At 43.1% G+C, this 18,253-nt stretch overlaps 1 protein-coding gene across 2 annotated transcripts in view; it reads right to left on the bottom strand.

Annotated features, from left to right (window-relative positions):
• ARID1A (AT-rich interaction domain 1A) overlaps nucleotides 1-18,253 on the bottom strand; it is a 78,332-nt gene that overhangs the window by 21,291 nt on the left and 38,788 nt on the right. For both annotated transcript variants that reach the window (XM_065421869.1, XM_065421870.1), the window contains exons 5-10: nucleotides 5,255-5,495; nucleotides 4,685-4,774; nucleotides 3,781-3,948; nucleotides 2,802-3,117; nucleotides 883-1,028; nucleotides 685-794 (exon numbers count right to left, since the gene is read on the bottom strand). In XM_065421869.1, coding sequence (XP_065277941.1) covers nucleotides 685-794; nucleotides 883-1,028; nucleotides 2,802-3,117; nucleotides 3,781-3,948; nucleotides 4,685-4,774; nucleotides 5,255-5,495 — 1,071 coding nt within the window. The remainder of the gene's footprint in view (nucleotides 1-684; nucleotides 795-882; nucleotides 1,029-2,801; nucleotides 3,118-3,780; nucleotides 3,949-4,684; nucleotides 4,775-5,254; nucleotides 5,496-18,253) is intronic.

Raw genomic sequence — 18,253 nt, 5'->3', positions numbered from 1 at the left:
GACGTGGCTATGTTGGTTTAGATAGTCTCTTTGGGGAGGGGGATCTACACTGCAAAACTCTAACCCTATTAGCAAGAAAACAGACTCTCTCTCATTTCTTAAGTAACTGCTCTACAGAACCAAGGGGAGAGAGCGGCAGCCGTACAACAGATAATTTTGAGGGAAAGGGTAAAATAAAGTAATCTTCTTGGGGCAGAGACCACGTCATCTATGTGTTTGTACAATGCCCATGCAATGGGACCCTGATTCCAACTAGTGTCTTTAAGCACTACTATAATATTAATATACAATAATAAAGGGAGAGTATGTTACACACACAATCAGAGCCTTTCCCAAAGCATTCTACACCAAAACCTCAGATGTAATTGTTTAAATTATGATCTAATGTACTGCACACAAAGAGGACATTCACCTCACTAGCCGTATTTGACCCAGTGGTGCAGAAGCAGCACATAACAGATTACAAGGATAAGTTTACTGATGGAGGGTGGGGGAGAAAGGTGTACTAGCAAGCTTTCAGGGATCATTTAAATTTAAATACAGTCTGAAAATACTCAGGCAGTAAACAGAGTTACATTATTAAATGGAGGTTTTGAACACACGATCAATTAAAACCAGTGCATGAAGGTCATATTCTCACATTTCCTATCACCTGGGAAGGTAACAGGAATATACATGCTTTACCTTTGATTTGGATTCTGTTTTTGGCGTCCCATCTGCCTTATTGTTCATTTTAGTTGCAGGCGTTAATTTGACATCCCCAAGGCCCATCATCTCAGGACTTGCTGCCATCCCTAGAAAATTAAACAGAATCTTCAAACACTGCATTTCAATTCAGTATCATGAAATCCAATGCCCTCCTTGGGGTTAGCACTGGCTTACCTGCCGAGTTGTTGGCCATATTCCCACTCATAGGATATGGAGGACCCTGGGGGTTTATCATGCCAGCCATACTGTTAATTCCTTGTCCATAAGGAGCTCCAGTTCCCATCATCCCCCCTTGGTTCATGTTGGGATAGCCAGGAGGCCTGAAAACAGGATAGGGAGAGAGCAGAAGTACATTTTCAATATCAAGCATTAAGATTTGTATTCTGCTAGAGTGGGCTTTGCTAACAGAGGCTTTCCTGTGGTTGAAACACGAAATGGAAGTGATTGGTTCCATGAGAACACGTTTCCACCAAAACTGACCTAGGATGAAGTCTACAAAAGCACCTAAGGGACTTTGAAGCCAGAGTGCTTCTCTACACTGCGCCACAACATGGACACTACAGGGGTGTGAACTGCAGAGTACACTGAAGTGCTGCACTCTAACTGCTCCGTGTGGACACTGCTGGGACAAACTAGTAGTCCTCTTTCAAATGGGACTATGTTAACGCAAAGTAAATTCCTTTTAGTTGGCACCAGGAGCGTCCACACGGGGCAGTTTGGGTACATCTACACAGTAGTAAAAGACACATGGCATGGCTGCAGCTGGGCTGGGCGGGTGGGGCTAAAAATTGCTGTCTATATGTTTGGGCTCAGGCTGGAGCCCGAGCTCTAGGATCCTCCCCCCTCGCAGAGTCCCAGAGCTCAGGCTCCAATTCAAGCCCAAACTATTTTTCAGCCCCAGAACCCGAGTCCTGTGAACCCAAGTCAGCTGACCTGGGTCAGCCACGGGTATATTATCCCTGTGCACTCAGAGCACAACAAATCCCCAGAGCCTGCACTGCGGCAATGTAGACATAGTCTTAGGTCTCACCGAAAGTCAATGGGACTTAAGCTCCAAAATACCTCAACCAATTTTGAAAATGGAACTTCAACGCTTTTGAAAGTTTTACCCCTAATCTTGCTCAGTTGCACTCTGTCGCAGGTGTTAAGTTACCTGCCAAAGGAGATGGAACTCTCAGATCTGGAATGTCACTCACTGTAAGTGCTGCTGCTCCTGATGTCCAAGCAGAAAGTACACTGCTCCAGTCTACTGTAACCACTGCTCTCTCTCCTTTTTGCTATACAGTATACCCAAAAGCACCACACCTAAATACCAACTCAAACTCACATTCCAATAGAAGAGGCATCTCTATCTTTACATCTATGGTTGAGGACTATTAATCCAACAGCCGTACAATCAGGTGATAGGCCTTGTCATAAACAGAAATGGGAGATTGGAATGTTTGTTCAGATCTCATTGATACGCAAGAAAAACCAGCAAACTTCTACTCTGCAGAGGCAACTCAACTTGTGTGTGAATTCATTGCTCTCATCACTACCCTGGTTGACCTCTGTATGCAACCGCCACCTGATTTTACAGCCATCCTACTCTTTCCTGCAGACTCCAATAATGAATTCCAGATATCTCCTCTCAGGTCTGCTGCTCATCAAGACCCCAACAGGAAAAGGTGAACTGCACTGGACACAACTTAAGTCTAAACTCCTCGACTCAAAAACCCCAGACAAATACAGTTGGAATCATGGCCTGCTAGATTTACTGGCTCTTCCAGGAGCCCTGCATCTTGTTCTCACCTGTGCAACAGCTCCAGAAACCAAAACTGCTCGGATCTCAAAGAACAACAGACTTTCTTTGTACGCATAAGGAAGCCACATAACATTGCTAATTACACAGTGATTCAAATACACTTCTCCGCTCCTAACTTCTCCAGATTGATTGAAGACCTGCTCTTCTGCAGGCATTTTAAGGAAACCTGTATTCAGGGTTTCCCCAACTTTGATTGGTTTCAAAACACATCCTAGTCTGAAGTCATAGGACATACTATATGAAAGGGTTGAAAGCAAGAAAAGAGACATAGGGCAGCCTCATTACTTACCTGTTCTGGATGGAGTTGGCAGCAGCATGCATGGCAGCAGCAGCTGCTTCTTGTGCTTTCCGGTTCATGCCACCTGGTGGTGGGCACATCCCTGTCCCCACCTGGGGAGGCATATTTGCCATGTTGGGTCCATAGGGCCTGTTCCCTATGGCTGCATGGCTCATCCTTCCTGGGGGAAGCCCAGTATAGGGTTGCACACCAGTCTGACCATGCATCTGGCTCCCTGCTCCCATTGGGTTTATACTTCCCCCCATTCCTGGGCTGGGGTAGTTGGCATTAGGCATAGCATTATAGTTTGGCTGTCTGGGATAACCTCCTGCAGAGAGAAGAGGGGGGAGAAAGAGCACATTCAACTACTTAATTTGTGACTCATTAGAAGTCTTCAAATCTGCAGCTGTTTTAAAATCACTACTAAAAGAGCACAGGGACATGGGTGAATTTTAGCACCTCAACTCAGGTAATTTACCTGGTTATAATACACATAAAATAGGTCTAAAAACACAATCAAGCAACAACATCAATTCAAAGGCGGTATGAACCTCCCTGAGCACATCACAGAACAGAATGAGCCAAACGGCCCAGGACAAGATGGCAAGGTCACAGTTAAAAGTGCCATAAGACATACAACTCCTGTCAAGTTCCCCCCTCTGAAGTTAACTGAATTAGCAGCAGTTTGGAGGCACAATCATCTAAAGTTTTTTCAAACCAGGAGGGGAATTCTGTAGCAGAAGTACTTTAATCCTTAAAGCCATCTGTCTTACCCTTGTTCCCAAGCGACACACACAAAGCATGCTCCCTTTCATGGCAGGAAAGGGTTTCAGATGCTGCTGCATGATCCACACATTTAAAACCAGTTTAACTAAATGCAATTTGTCAAAGGCAAAAAAGACTACAGGGGATATGGGCCATTTTTCCTGCCCACATGTTTACTTAGAGCTCTATCAGTTTCCCATTCTATCCGATTGGTTCAGGTCCTTACCTTGAGGACCATACTGACCCCCCTGGGGTCCATAGCTTCCCAGTGAATTCTGCTGATACGCTCCCATCCCAGCATGCATCTGTCCTCCAGAAGACTGACGTGGAGATAAGGCGGAGCCAGGCTGAGGGGAGCTGTACTGGGGCATCTGAGGATTCCTCTGCATGTAACCTGATCAATGAGACATTCAAATGAGATAGTTATTCATTCAAATTGTTGGTACTACTGCATACACAAACATCCCTGGGCTCCAGGAACACACACAAACATTCTAATGACACAACCCAGATGACTTTTTTTTTTTTTTTTTTTTTAAATGGCAATTGCTTAAAAAAAAAATCTAACCGTATGTGCCAAAAGATTCCACACCTACTGCCTACTCTAACTCGGGGAAAACTGTAGCATGTCATGGCACTTGTAGTGAGCTAGCCAATGTTGCTTTTTTAGTGGGGACCATTGTACTACATATGCCCGCAGCCATAAAGAGAGAAGTTCCTACTCATGTATCCATCTTCCAGTGAACCTGTTCCTTTTTAATGGAGCACAAAGCCACAACTGTTGTAAACATCCCACATTTTGAAGTTTACGGTTATGGTTCTTGAAAATGCAGCATTCACAGAAATTTGTTTTAAAAGCTGCAGGGAACATCTTAATCGAAGTAAAATCTCTAGGGCAAGCAACGGGCAACCTTATTGCAATGTGCTCTGAACCCTTATTGAGTTGAAAGAGCTGCTCCAGCTTTACAAAGGGTATCTTAGCCCACAATCTCTGCCTCACGTGGAAGAGGCTGGTTTCAAAGCTTGCACAGTCCAGGAAATCTTTATTATTTATATAACCTGCTTTACATTTAGAAGTCTACTGTTAAAACTTAGAACCCTTAACACCACACACACGCTCATACCCCTACCTCGATCTTGGACTATGCTTGACTGATTCATGGAAGGATGCATGATACTGTCCGAATGGCCACTAGGTGGTCGGGGTGGCATCTGATTGCCTGCACCATGGATAGAAAAGCATTAGCCACAAGAAGCACATACACAAGAAAATGCAGAATACCTAGAAATGGCTGATCGAGACGTAGGCTCATAGCATTAAACAATAGGGCAGCAACAAAATCCAAGGGGAGGTGGCGGGAGGGGTTAAGCCAACCAAAGGAAGTGTGGGAGGAGGAGAAAACACAGTTAAATGAGTCTTTTCCATATAAAACAATTAACATTATGTTACTAGTTTGCAAGCCAACAGACCGCAGCTACTCCGCTAGATACCTTATTTCATACATTTAAAAATCTCCTCCTCCAAGTTGTAGCCTCATTTTTAAGGCAATTAAATGATCATGAGACCCACAGTATCAGAAAGCGGGGCTGCTCTGGGTAAACCTCTCTTTAAAACTGCCCATTTTAATTCACTGAATCCAGGCTCTTCAGCTGCACAGAGCAGTCAACAGCAGATCCATAGATACACTGAATACTTTTACCTGGTACTGCAGCAGGTGAGAGTGGACCAGAACGCGACTGAGCAACACTAGCAGGAGAGCCAACGGGGGAAGGGGAGGGTCCTCTGATTCCTGGGAGGTGAGGCGAGGTATGCGGAGAGAAAGGAGACTGAGCTGGGTTACTCTGTTCTCCTTGACTGCTTGAAATCCCTGACGTGCTTACTCCAGGACTCAGGGCTCCTTCTGTACCCATGGGTAGATCATCTATTGAACCAGACAGATCCTGTAGTGCACAGAAAAGCGGATCAGACAAAAAAAATTAAGAGGCAGAGAAACTGTTCTCCTGCACACCACCAGCAAAGAGAAGTGTCTGTTACAGAATTCACTGCATTCTGCTCCTAGGCAAACTACAAACAAATAGAAAATCAATCAAACCAGCTCATGTTATTGTCAATTATGAAGGCTGTAGCTCAAGCCTAGTTAACTGACAAATGCATCTTATTCTGTCCTCCTCCCTCCCTCAAATCCAAAAGTTCCCCAGCTGTGGTCTGTGGAATGCTGACTGGTGGTCCAGAAAGCTAGTTGGTCACATGGGTGCCAATTCTCAAACGTGTTTCAGCTGCTAAGTTGCATTAAAAGAGGATAAAAATAAAAATAAGTTCCTATATAAGCAAGTGACGTAGTTGCCAAAGGCTTGTATATGATTGCAAACGGGAGAAGAGGTTGTCTATGTGATGACTAGGTGAAGGGAAGTGGTCCATGACAGAAGAGTGGCTCACCCTTTCAAAGAGTTTGAGAACTCCTGCCTAACCTCAGTCCACTCTGAGGCCTCAGACGGGCTGGGGAGCTTCTTACTTGAGAAAAAACAAAAAACTAAAATACAGATTTAAAAGAAAACCATGAAACATTTCCCAATTCCCTTTCTTCACAGAAACTGGAAATTAGCCATTTCTTTCTACAGCATTAAGTTTCAGGCATTATTGAAGGCAAGAACAGAGAAGGCTCTCCCCTACTGCACACATCCACCTTGAACCAGGAGACAGCAGTCTTGTCTGAACTCACTTCAATGCCCTAAATTGGCACAAGAGTTGCTGGAAAATTGCGGCCCGTGAACAATCGGTAAATTGTCTGGATACTGCATGTGCGGGTGGGTAGGGGAACCTTGCATTTTCTACACATGGGTATTATTCAAGTACCTTGGTACTTACAAAAACCCACGTGCGAAGACAGTCCCTGACATTAAGGGATTAAGCTCTATGATAAAAAAATAAAAATACCACCACCACCCCCCTCCTCACACACGACCTATCATATTGGGAAGACTGGAGGAGATAATATATGGTGATGTGCTCCCCATCTCTCTCTCTCACACATACTCATTCCCCACCCACCTGTCCAACTCCCTCTTTGCAGAAACCCAAAGAAGAGTGTAATAAGGATTCTGACCCTACCAGAAATCTTATTTTCCTTATTTCTAAAATACAAACCTTAGGTTTAAAATTAAAGGTTTCAGATTTTTTATTCTTTATGTAGGAACGGTTGCTTCCTGAATTTGTTAATATAAAGTACAGCACCGTAACAGTTTAATGAACGAAAATGGTGCAGGTTTTTCCTCAATCTGGTTCTTATTTCTCATCCAGCATGAGAATAATGTTAAGTAGCTGCTTTTTTTCTTTTTCTTTTTTTAATGATAGTTAAAATATTTTTTGTAGGAAATGCAGAAGTAGAGTCTTAGGATGTACTTGGATGAAGAGAGAGGCTTGGAAAACCAGTTTTAGGAGGACATTTCATAAAGAAGAGGAAGCATGAAGAAAGGCACAGAAGTGGGAAAAGGAAATGAACAGTGCTTTGCAGCTGGCATCACTGAAAGAGCAGAAGATGATGCTGATGATTTAGGAATGGGCCACATTTTAGCCTACATTTCACATTTACTTTGAAACAAGGACAGACATCAAGTTAGCTTTGCTCTGTACCTACCTCTGGCCTAAACTAGTGCACATTATACTTTGCATCTTTTAGGAGGAGCCATGTGACCATAATATCCTAATCTGATTTACAACCATTGTGCTAAAAACATGTTTGCATCTTTTCATAGACATCTTTACTTTGAGGACAGCTAGCTTTATAGTATTTGTGTAATAGCAGGTGTACATCAGCATGGACAATCTGGCTTTCCGTGATTAGGGACAACAGAATACCAAAGTAATTGGACTTGTGGTTAAAGCACTGGACTGGCACTTATAAGGTCTGGATTCAACCCCTTGCTCTACTACAGACATCCTGAGAGATCTTGGGGTAGGTCACTGTATCTTTCTCAGTTCCCCTCATTTGCGAAGTGTGGATACAATTACATCCACACTTCACTGGGATGTTTTAAAGATACATTCTACAGTAATGGACGGCGGGGACAAAGGGGAGCTCACAGGAGCTAGGAGGAATGGGCACGGCAGCCCTAGACAGAAGGAGACAAGAAGTTGGAAAGCAATTTGGGAAACTAAAAAATGGCAACTCTGATCCCTGTCCGAAATTGTCAGCGATAGACGTGGAGGGGTCAATCAGGTAACCAAGTGGGAGCCATGTTCACTGGGGCCTAGCTTATCATTAAACAGACCCCTGTGGATGTTTTTCCACAACAGACATGATCCGATTCAAACAGCAGTTATTTCAGGGGAAGTTCTATGGCCTGTGTTATGTTTGAAGGAGGTCAGATTCGAATACAGTGGTCCCTTCAGGCCTTGCAGTCCATGAATCTCTGGCCAGATCAGCACTTTGTCAGAAAGCGCTGCCTGAATAAGCATTAAAATCGGCTTGGGCAAATCTGTTTGAACACCACAACTTAGCTGACCAGCATGAATAGGGCCAAACCACGCTTTAAAATAAGAATTCAGAAAAAAAAGTCAGGACACAATTGCTAAACATGGCTTAGACAGTTTGGTCCCATCCTCACTGGCTGGGCTATACCACTGTCAACAGTTCAGATAACCTTTACCAACTCCAATGCCGGCAGGGCCTCAGACCTGAAGTACTGCAAAGTTATCAGAAGCAAACAAGAGGCCTTGTCACTCTAAAGCACCTGCTTGTCAGCATGTCCCCTTCCTCAGGCTGAATACACAGCACTTCACTGAATGTTCAGGGAAGGGGAAACCTGAAGGCACAAGTCAAGAGTGAAGAGATTCCTGTCTATGCTAGAAGATGGTTAGGGAAGGTCATGGTTGGAGACTGGATAGGCAGAGAAATCATTCTGTGTTTAAAATGGGTGCATGGTAGGGATATATGAACAGAGTCCCATTCTGCCCGCTCTTGCACCACTGCAATTTCCACTGATTTTAATGGCACATTTAAGATGGAAATGTCAATCCAATCCTTTGTTAGCATGACCTAAGGCCCACTATTCTCAACCTTTTACCATCACTTCCTTTGTATTAAGACGATGTCTTGCAAGGCAGTCTCCGTAGTATATCTGCTTTTCTTTTTATTTCAATCAAAGATAGGATCGTTCAGAAAAATCCTAAAAACAAAGTTTACAAGATCCAATGACTTTCCCGTCTCTCTACTGATCAGTCTCAGTATGGTTGATGGCACGAAGCTCCCAGTCTAAACAAAATACAACTCTTGTCTCTCCAGAGAAGGCCTGAAGACAGTACCTTGCACACAGCCATTATTATTGGTTCTTAGTCACTCACGTTCAAGAGTATTAACCTCAAATCCAAGAAAAATCTTCTCTCATCTGACTCTGGTGCTTCAGGACAAATTTCTCGTTAGGTAGGAATTACATTTCTTCTTCAATCTATGAGTTCGGTCAAGTTGCTCACATTATCCTAACCGATTTGTGTTTGGGGTGACATTACAGACATGTATCACAACCCCATGTCATTAAGTGGGAATGTTACAACTGCAGTTTCAGTATTAACCCCAAATTTAGTATGCCAAAGAGCCAGTTAGGTCTTAATCTGGTAATACTCTGGATTTGTCTAGCACCTTTCATCTAAGAACTGAAAAGCATTTTATAAATATTGCTTCATAACTTCACAACACCCCCCATAACAAAAAGGAGTTAATTTCAGTTTTATAGAACAGGTATAAAGGTGATATGCAAAAGGAAAAAAAGACTGCAACAAAAAAATAAAGCCAGATACACAAACCTTTCAGGCCATTATATCTTGTGTCTTTAACCAAAAGATGTCTGCCTTTTTGTAATCTTAGAAAAATCAACAATATCTAATCTTGCCTTTTCTGGCTTTGATGGATGTTTCCTAAACTGGAGAAACAACGCTGTTGAATCTGTAACAAAAATCTTTTCTCCCAAATGCTTGTGAGGTGTTTTGATTAAACAGGTAAATTTAAGAAACAAATTAAGTGTCTAAAAATCCCTTTTCTACTGCATGGCTTGGGGTTTCACTTCCTTAGTGTTGTAATGTTACAATCTTACTAGTTTCTCCACAGTTGTCAGAGTCTTCCAGGAAAGACAAGAAGATAAGATCTGAATTCCTAATGTGAAACACACGTGGAAATTCGATAAAGAATCAAAATTAAAATACAACCACAAATATAAAAGGGGCAAGCTCTCTTTTCGACCTCCTCCCCCCGCCATTTAAGTGACTTAAATAACATTATACTGGAAAATTGTGGAACAGCCAGGAAAAGAATGCGGCCTTATTTATAGATACTTTGAGGGAAAAACCCAATACATCACATAACATATTATCTGATTTTGGTTCTTTATTTCCAGACCAAAAAATGGAAGACATTGTTAACGAGACTGCAGAGGTGTATCAATTAGTTCTGCTAAAAGACTTATTTGAATGTAGTCATAACAAGCTGCATGCTTGAAAGCAAGGAAATCCAGAGTTAAGTACATGAACATCCTTAACTCTGATCTAACACACCACTACAATGGGGATGAATCCACGTGATGAAAGCTTGCATTTCTCTTAAGTACTTTAAAATACTTTTAGGCTGAAATTGTCCAAGTTGTTGGGGGGATCTGGATGCTTGATTCCCATAACAATTAAAGGGGAATTGAGAGTCCAGATCGCCACAGGCAACGGAAAAACCCCACTCAAACTTTGTCAGCGTTGTTTTAGAGAATGAAGTACAGTACTCTGCAGATGTTATCTGTACAGTAGAGGCCAGATCATACTAGATATCTACTCAGACTTCCACTGGAAAAGTACATCTCTAAATATGAGAGAGAGAGAGAGAGAGAGAGAGAATGAGAATGAATACAGGGAATGATTGTAAATGATGGGTGTTTGGGGACTGTACACTGAGGCAGAAATGTGAACACTCTTGACAACAACAGGAGTGTGGCAGGGACACACCTCTCTGATCTTTGGCAGGTAAAAGGCAGGGTGCTATATCTGGCTTCTTCCAGAACGAGTCTGAGGAGATCGGTGGTTGCTATGTGACAAGACTGATGTTTGTACATTATCAGCAGGCAGAGTAAAGGCTACAACAGTTGGGCATGTGGCTTATACTGGAAATATATAGATAAGTACACTGTGTGACGGAGTGAAGCATTGAGATACTGAGAGGAGGAAACATTAAAGCTATTTGAACCTCAACTTTAGTTAATTTAAAAGGTTAAATATTTAAAGTCTATGTCCTAGACTTGTCTACATACAAAGGCTTGGCTAACCTGGTGCATGTCATTTTTAAAAATGGATTTAGTTAAATGATATAGACTTCCTATGTGGATACATTTAAACTGGTTTACATACATTTAGCTTATTTTGGGAATTTACTGACTTAAATATGCTTCCCTATGTTACATCCAATTTAAGGCCCCTTTACACTGTGAGGGTGGCATAAAAGGGCCTAACATAGAAAAATCAGGTCCTGGACCTTCATCTTACACAAGTCAGCAGAAGCAGCTGTGTCCTTACATAAGAACGGCCCTACTGGGTCAGACCAAAGGTCCATCTAGCCCGGTATCCTGTCTTCCGACAGTGGCCAATGCCAGGTGCCCCAGAGGGAATGAACAGAACAGGTAAACATCAAGTGATCCATCCCCTGTTGCCCATTCCCAGCTTCTGGCAAACAGAGGCTAGGGACACCATCCCTGCCCAGCCTGGCTAATAGCCATTGATGGACCTTATCTAGTTCTTTTTTGAACCCTGTTATAGTCTTGGCCTTCACAACATCCTCTGGCAAGGAGTTCCACAGGTTGACTGTGTGTTGTGCAAAGAACATACTTCCTTTTGTTTGTTTTAAACCTGCTGCCTATTAATTTCATTTGGAGACCCCTAGTTCTTGTGTTAGGAGAAGGAGTGAACACTTCCTTATTTACTTTCTCCACCCCAGTCATGATTTTATAGACCTCAATCATGTGCATAATTTAAAGAAATTAAGGAACACTGACTTGTAAGCCCACTGTACTTTTCTGACAGACTATTTAATTGGTGTGTAAAGCTTATATGTTAAAACGCCACATTATATGAAACAGGACAATAGCATTCTAATGAAAATACTGTGCCAGTTGCATCTAACCTCCCTTAGTCTGAATGATTTAGCCATTGAAGTTTATAAACTCCAACAATGCAGCCATCTCTCAATGGAGAGAAACTCCATCAGATATACTGTCTTTTTTTTAAGGTTAGGATTTCAAAGCGATCATGTGGTATTTATAAAATTTCACAGGAATTTGACTTCTGCAGGGAGAAGGAATGAAATGGTAAAACTGGGACCATAAGTTTTAAATATGGCAAAGACTCATCTAGTTTCCATCTGAGCAGATTAGTTTCTCAGACAGGCTATCATTCAAATAACTACAGTATCTTTTAATCAGGCCCAAACACCCAGGAAACTTTAATATGTAATTTACTGAAGTGCACCACAAAGAAAAATGCAATAAAGCTTCCCCTCCACAGTCTGCTTCTGGGACAGGTTTTAGCACAAAGACCCTGATCCAAAGCTCACTGCAGGTAACAGAGAACCATTGACTTCAATGGGCTTTGGATCAGGGACAAACTTTATTTGCCCTCTGCAAGGCTTTCACAGACAGACTTCAAACTACGTAACAGTACCACTAAGAGGGCTCTCCCTCTTCTCTCCTCTGAGCACAGCCAGTCACACTGAGAGACAGGAGGTGAGGATCAACATCAGTAGCTCTGCCAACTTGAAGGAAACGTCAGGGTCTGGAGAATTTCCTCACGTGTTTCCAATGTGTTTTTTATGCATTTTATTGCTCATCTGCCATGCAGATCAAAAACACTGGAGGGATTCCAACTATTTCACACAGAATCTCACACTCCAGGCTGGCTGCAGCCCCAAAGCCTTCGTTTCTTCACTTGAAATACTGCCCAGTGTTATTTTGGGATGTGACCTGATAGCGGAAGCCCACAGGGACTCTGAAATGATAACTGTTCCAGCTGCAATTGGTTGCCCAATCCTAGCTCATGCCAGCGTGGGTTTGTCAGCACTGCTGACAAACAGGGATTCAGCAGCTAAAACCTTTTCACACCACAACAAAACCATGCCTGAAATCACACAATTCAACACAGAGGAGCAGGGGGACTGGTCTTTCTCAGGGTGGGAGCTGCAAGTCCTAGCATGACCAATAAGAGGGAGCTGCTTAGTTTGTGCCCAAATAAAGGTTTTTGTTTTATATGAAAAGGGAATCACCATCTCTCACTATCAGACACTAGCTCATTTGTTAAGCAAACATCAGGATGGATCAACAAGAAATACTTAAGATTAGGATAGTAATTCTCCAGAGTCTGGGCTACAGTCTGTCAGAGCAGAATAAAAGGTCCAAAGTCAAGGGACAGACCAAAGTCAACAAATCGCACCACATGGGAATTACATCTGTCCGATACCGCCTCCCACAGTCCCCAGGGTAAGGGCATAGAAAAAGTTGATTGAAAAAGGGAAGGGGCGTAGCCAGGAGGCACCATGCTCTAGCTACTATGGACTCTTGCATCACAAGCTTTAGTTAGAGCACCAGTCACTGCTCAACCTTATAACGGGAGATGGACAGACCCAAGCCTGTCCCCGATTCCCAAAGGTGCAAAAGTTGACAAAGTCACTCTTACCCGTCCATCCATGGTGGAGCCTCTACAGCTTTCCCCCCCGTTTATTCTAGATATGCTTTAGACTTGAAGATTGTGTTACAAAACCCAACCAATTGTGAAAGTTGTAAAGCTTTTTACGCAATTCTAAATAAAGCTTGATTTTTGACTCTCCATCTAATTTTTTAGAGGGGAAAATTTCGTTTGGCTTTTCCCCTTGCTTGTTCTCTAGCCAGAAGAGAGTATTTTGGGGCAAGTTTTACATTAATGAAAAAGTATTTAAGATACAGGACTTAGATACAAAACAAAACCATACACAAAAACCACCCCAAATACACACGCTTCCAAAAGTCTTCTTTTGTACGGTCAGCTCAAAAACAAAGCCTGTAGTAGAAATTCCACTTGGTCCTCAACTTTTTTTTGGTTCTATTATATAAGCTATACAATGTTATGCACAGAGCGTTTAAGGTCTGCAGGCAATGCCTGCAGAGCCACAAGGTTTATAGTCCCAGACTTGGAGAATAAGGGTTCCACACAGCAGTACATGGTACTTACAGACTGTTTGATGTCCTCTACGTTGAGCAATACAGACACTTCACCTTCTAAGGTCTGTGCGGTGCCCATAATCCTTGTTGGCACCATCAAGTCAATAACTAGGGTTCAAGAAAATTACAAACATGGTAGAGCTTACTGCTTCCACACAGACACCAGTAAACTCCACAGGCAAAACCAAAAGGGGCTTCTAAAGTCTGAGAAAGGACTAATGAGGGAATTATTAGAACACGTTCTTATTCTCTGGCTTTTCTGAAACTGGACAAGGATCCTTACCGCTTCTCGTCAATTGAAACACCTGCTTTATGTTTTCTTCATTTTTCTGCAACTTCCTTTCCAAGCACTCAAGAACTACAATCATCTTCAATACCATAGTCTCCTGTTCTCATACCCCCACAACTACTTAACCTATTTCATGTTCAAATATGCTTCACAGACCCAACCTCCTCTGGTCCACTATACCACAGAAAGCTACAGAGCTGCCCAGCAAACTATGATCTTCTCACTACTTATGGGCTTTAGACCCATTCCTTCCTCTCTAGTGCAGAGACTGCTGTATTTTCCATTTTACACTTCACATGCCACCCCATTTAACACCCCACTAAGGTCTGGAGACCTCATTGTACCCCATTAACACTACATTCAAGGGTGAACCCCATATATGGGATACCCTGCAAAGCAGACCTGATGTCCCTAAGTGCTGGGTATCTCATCACGCAACACCACACCATAACTTACTATTGTAATTCATTTACAAAAACAGTCCACTTTGGGGGGTGGGTCTAACTACTTGGAAGATAGGTTGGAGTTGAGAGGCAGAATTAAGGATGGGGTACAAGTTTTAATTTTGATTTCCTTACCTGGATACTTTATATACAAGTTAGAGTTCTATTAAACTTTTTTACAAGTTATGTATCAATTAAATCCAAGTGTTTATTGGCAAATTATAGTGGAGAGAATTCTCATTTTTTTGATTTTTCATTCACAGCAAATGCACTGGCTAAATTACTGCATCTGTAGCCAGACAAAATCTAGTTAGAGAGAGGAACGTTCCCTGTTCATCTTAGCGTTGTGTGAACTTCACTTTCTACAGTAGCTGCAATCACTTAAATGCTCTCATTTAAGCACTGCAGGCCAGATGCTCAGCTCCCACCGAGGTACATTTGCTCTGCCAGAATAGCATAAAAGGACTGTAAACCACCCTAAATAGATAGCTAAAGGTTCTCGTCTCTCCCCCAGAGCAAACCTTGCATACAACAGTGACCAGAACTGCGGTTTATTAGACTAGGTAAAAGGAACTGTAGGTCTCAGTCCACTTTCTAGGGGACACATGTCCACCAATAAAACATTGCTCTTTGCAGGCTGAGAAGACTAGACAAGAGAACTGGAGAGTCCATGAGCCTTAACTACTCTTTGGGAGTGAAAGGCAGTAGTGTCAGGTTAGGGTTCAGGCAAACTGTCATGGGCGTGCATAGACCTGTACTGCCTCTGCCCAGACTCTACCCGTTGTGTGTATTAAAGTTCTAACTGTACTATTAACACAACTGTCTCAAGCACTCGGTTCACTGCAAACAGACTCGTGACATTTTTGTTCTAAAAAAGCAGGCCAGTCCTAGGACATGGGCTGCACAGGAAAGCACTACGCAGACCTGAAAGTGCTGTGAGAGGGGGTGGGAAAAAAAGAAAAAGAAATGATTCAAATACCAAAAACCACAAAACACAGATTTCCAGCAACCCCAATTCTAACCTAAAAGCATACAAACTTGCCACAGAGTGGACCAGGCCACTGAACTACCTTCAGTCTCCCACAACAGGCTATTGTGTGGAGGATAATGGGCCATTCTTCATGGCACCAGAAGCACCTTCTAGATGCTCATCATTCCTGGGGCACACATGGGGGAGGGGAAAGGGGGTGCAGAATCTTATTCACAGGCTTATATCTAAGTCTAGAATGCTTTTGGAGGCCCAGGGTACATTGACACTGCAATAAAAAGCCAGCGGCACAGCTGCAGCGGGCCCAGGTCAGATGACTTGGGCTCGCAGGGTTAAAAAAACTGCAGTGCAGATGTTTGGTCTCAGGCTGGCTCCTGGGCTCTGAGACCCACCCCCTTCGCCCGGCTTCAGAGCCTAGGCTCCTGCCCAAAACGTCTACGCTGCCATTTTTAGCCCCACGAGCCCAAGTCAATTGGCCTGGGCTCAGAAACTCAATGCTGTGTAATTTTTATTGCAGTGTAGACGTACCCCAAGACTAAACTCAGAACTCCTGCTGACAAAGATGGTTACTGTCCATCCTTCTTGGGTGGGGGCAGAGGGAGGAATCTTAAAGAAGTGAAATTTATATTTAGCTAACAGCTCTGGGAAGTGGGACTAGACAAGAGTTATTTACACGTATACACATGCTAGGAAGGAGTGCTTATCAATATTCTCCAGCCACCTTTAAACAGAAATTTCTAACAAAATTTATACCCCAAAATAACTGAAGTGCAGCTGCACACTTCAATACAGGGTTGTGTCCCCTCGGCCCCAAACTGCTTTCTTCCATTACATTAGTTATGCTCCCAAAGTGGAGAGAAGATGACTTTATTTCTGTGTTTTTTCCATTCATTAAACTAGAAAGAAAAAAAAAAACCCACTTCACTTTTCCGGAACTGTAACAACCTTGGGGAGGAAGGTGACTTTCCAGGCATTCCCCGTTTCTCATACCAGGAGGAAGAAATCAGCACCACCGTAGCCCGGTTCTACGCAGTGCGCCATGAGCAGATATCAGTGCACCTGGTTCATAGCCTCCCCATTTCTCCTGCATCCCTTTTCAAAAGCTTTTACCATCAGCAACCAGAAGAGATTTAAATATAACTGTCAATCAGGTTTCCACCCTCCCTAATGTGTCACTGTGAGCTCAACTGGGAGTGAGATCTATTGATTTGAACAAGGACCACGAGAGAGCAGCTACAAACTAGACAGTTTTCAGGTTCCTCCCTGGAGGGCACACAGCATTTTTTGGGAAGAAAGAAAGAAAGAGTGATAGGATCGTGGTTGCAAACTAAAGGATGCATTAAATACTCCGAGTCCCACCATGTGGGAGTTACTCCATCCAACCAGTCTTTAAAATTGTGCCAGTCATTGCCCGGCCCAAAAGGGAACAAAAACTAAATGCTAAAAAGGTAACTAAACTAAACACTCCTCAGTATTCAGTCTCCTTTTTTGTTCTATGGACAAGCCATTTTTCCTCCCCTTCCTCCATGAGGAGGTTTGAGCTTCTCCAGAATATCAGCGCTGTCAAGCGACTGTTCCAGGACAGGGACTAGAATATGGCAGAGCGATCTTTGTACAGTTTCCTTCTCTAAAAAGCAAGCTGAAAAGCTCACTCTTCCAGGAAGGCTTCAGACAAACTGGTAGAAGCTGCTGGCTCTAGCTGCAGTGCAGGGAAGGAGCATTTGTAAAGGAGGCTGCCAGGAGGAGGGGCTCAGTGTCACACGAGAAATTTTACTCAATTGCAAAAATAAGCTGCTGTTCTAATCCACCTCAGCAAATCTAGGTGGGTCTGGCTGCTTTGGTGGAGGTTGGGTATAGAATCAAGGGGGAGGGAGAGAGAAAAGTGCTGCTGGCTTTACTACATTCCTACAACAGGAGACCTTGCAAAACACCAAGCACTGCTACTGCAGCAGCCATTGATTTTTCAGAGGTCGATACTCCACTCCCACAGATCTGCTCAGCAGGAGCTTCAAATCACACTTACTGCTTCTGTTCTACACCACCCCTTCTTCTCTACACCCCCCCCCCCAAATAAAATTAAACACACACACACACACACACACACACACACACACACCCCAAACACTGAGAAGACTAGCAAACCCCATGTTCTCCCTCCTCTCAAAAAGAGAAATTCAAAGCTACAGTGGCAGCAGAAAGTAAGAGGAAGGAATAACGTGATTCATTCACGGAACAAGATGTCGCTGAAGGAAAAACCCACCATCTAGGAGGCCAGCATTCTCTCCCTCCTCGGGGAATGCTGGGTGCTGATCTCTTCTGCAAGTTCTTGGGAAATACAACAGCAAAACTAGCTTACATTTAACCCTTTGAGGACCCCTCTCTCAGTTTCTACAAAGCACTCTAGCATTTAATTACATTAATGTAAGACAGGAAATGTTCAAAGCAATGGTGGAAAATGCTCCTATTTTGGCTTTTCCTGGCTTGCCAAGGTAATTAGATTTATATTCTGATTATTATTTGTTATTTAACTGTTTCATCATAAAGGCTGGCCCAACAAATGGATAGCAGCACAAAAGAAGGGACCAGGACTCAAGTCCCAAGCCAAAAACTTTTTGATCCCCAAACAGGTCAGAGCAGAAGAGGCTGTGGAAAGAGCACAGGTAACTCCTGGATGTGGTTAGTGGCAACATTGACTATTAAAGCAATCTTTCTGCTAGAAGATGCTCCCAGCAACACTTTCATGTTCTGGAGAGACACATATCTAGAC

Source organism: Emys orbicularis, chromosome 23 (genome assembly GCF_028017835.1).
Source record: "Emys orbicularis isolate rEmyOrb1 chromosome 23, rEmyOrb1.hap1, whole genome shotgun sequence".
Lineage (NCBI taxonomy): Eukaryota > Metazoa > Chordata > Testudines > Emydidae > Emys > Emys orbicularis.
Note: the sequence above shows the minus strand (reverse complement) of the source record. Positions and strands in the feature narration are given on the sequence as shown.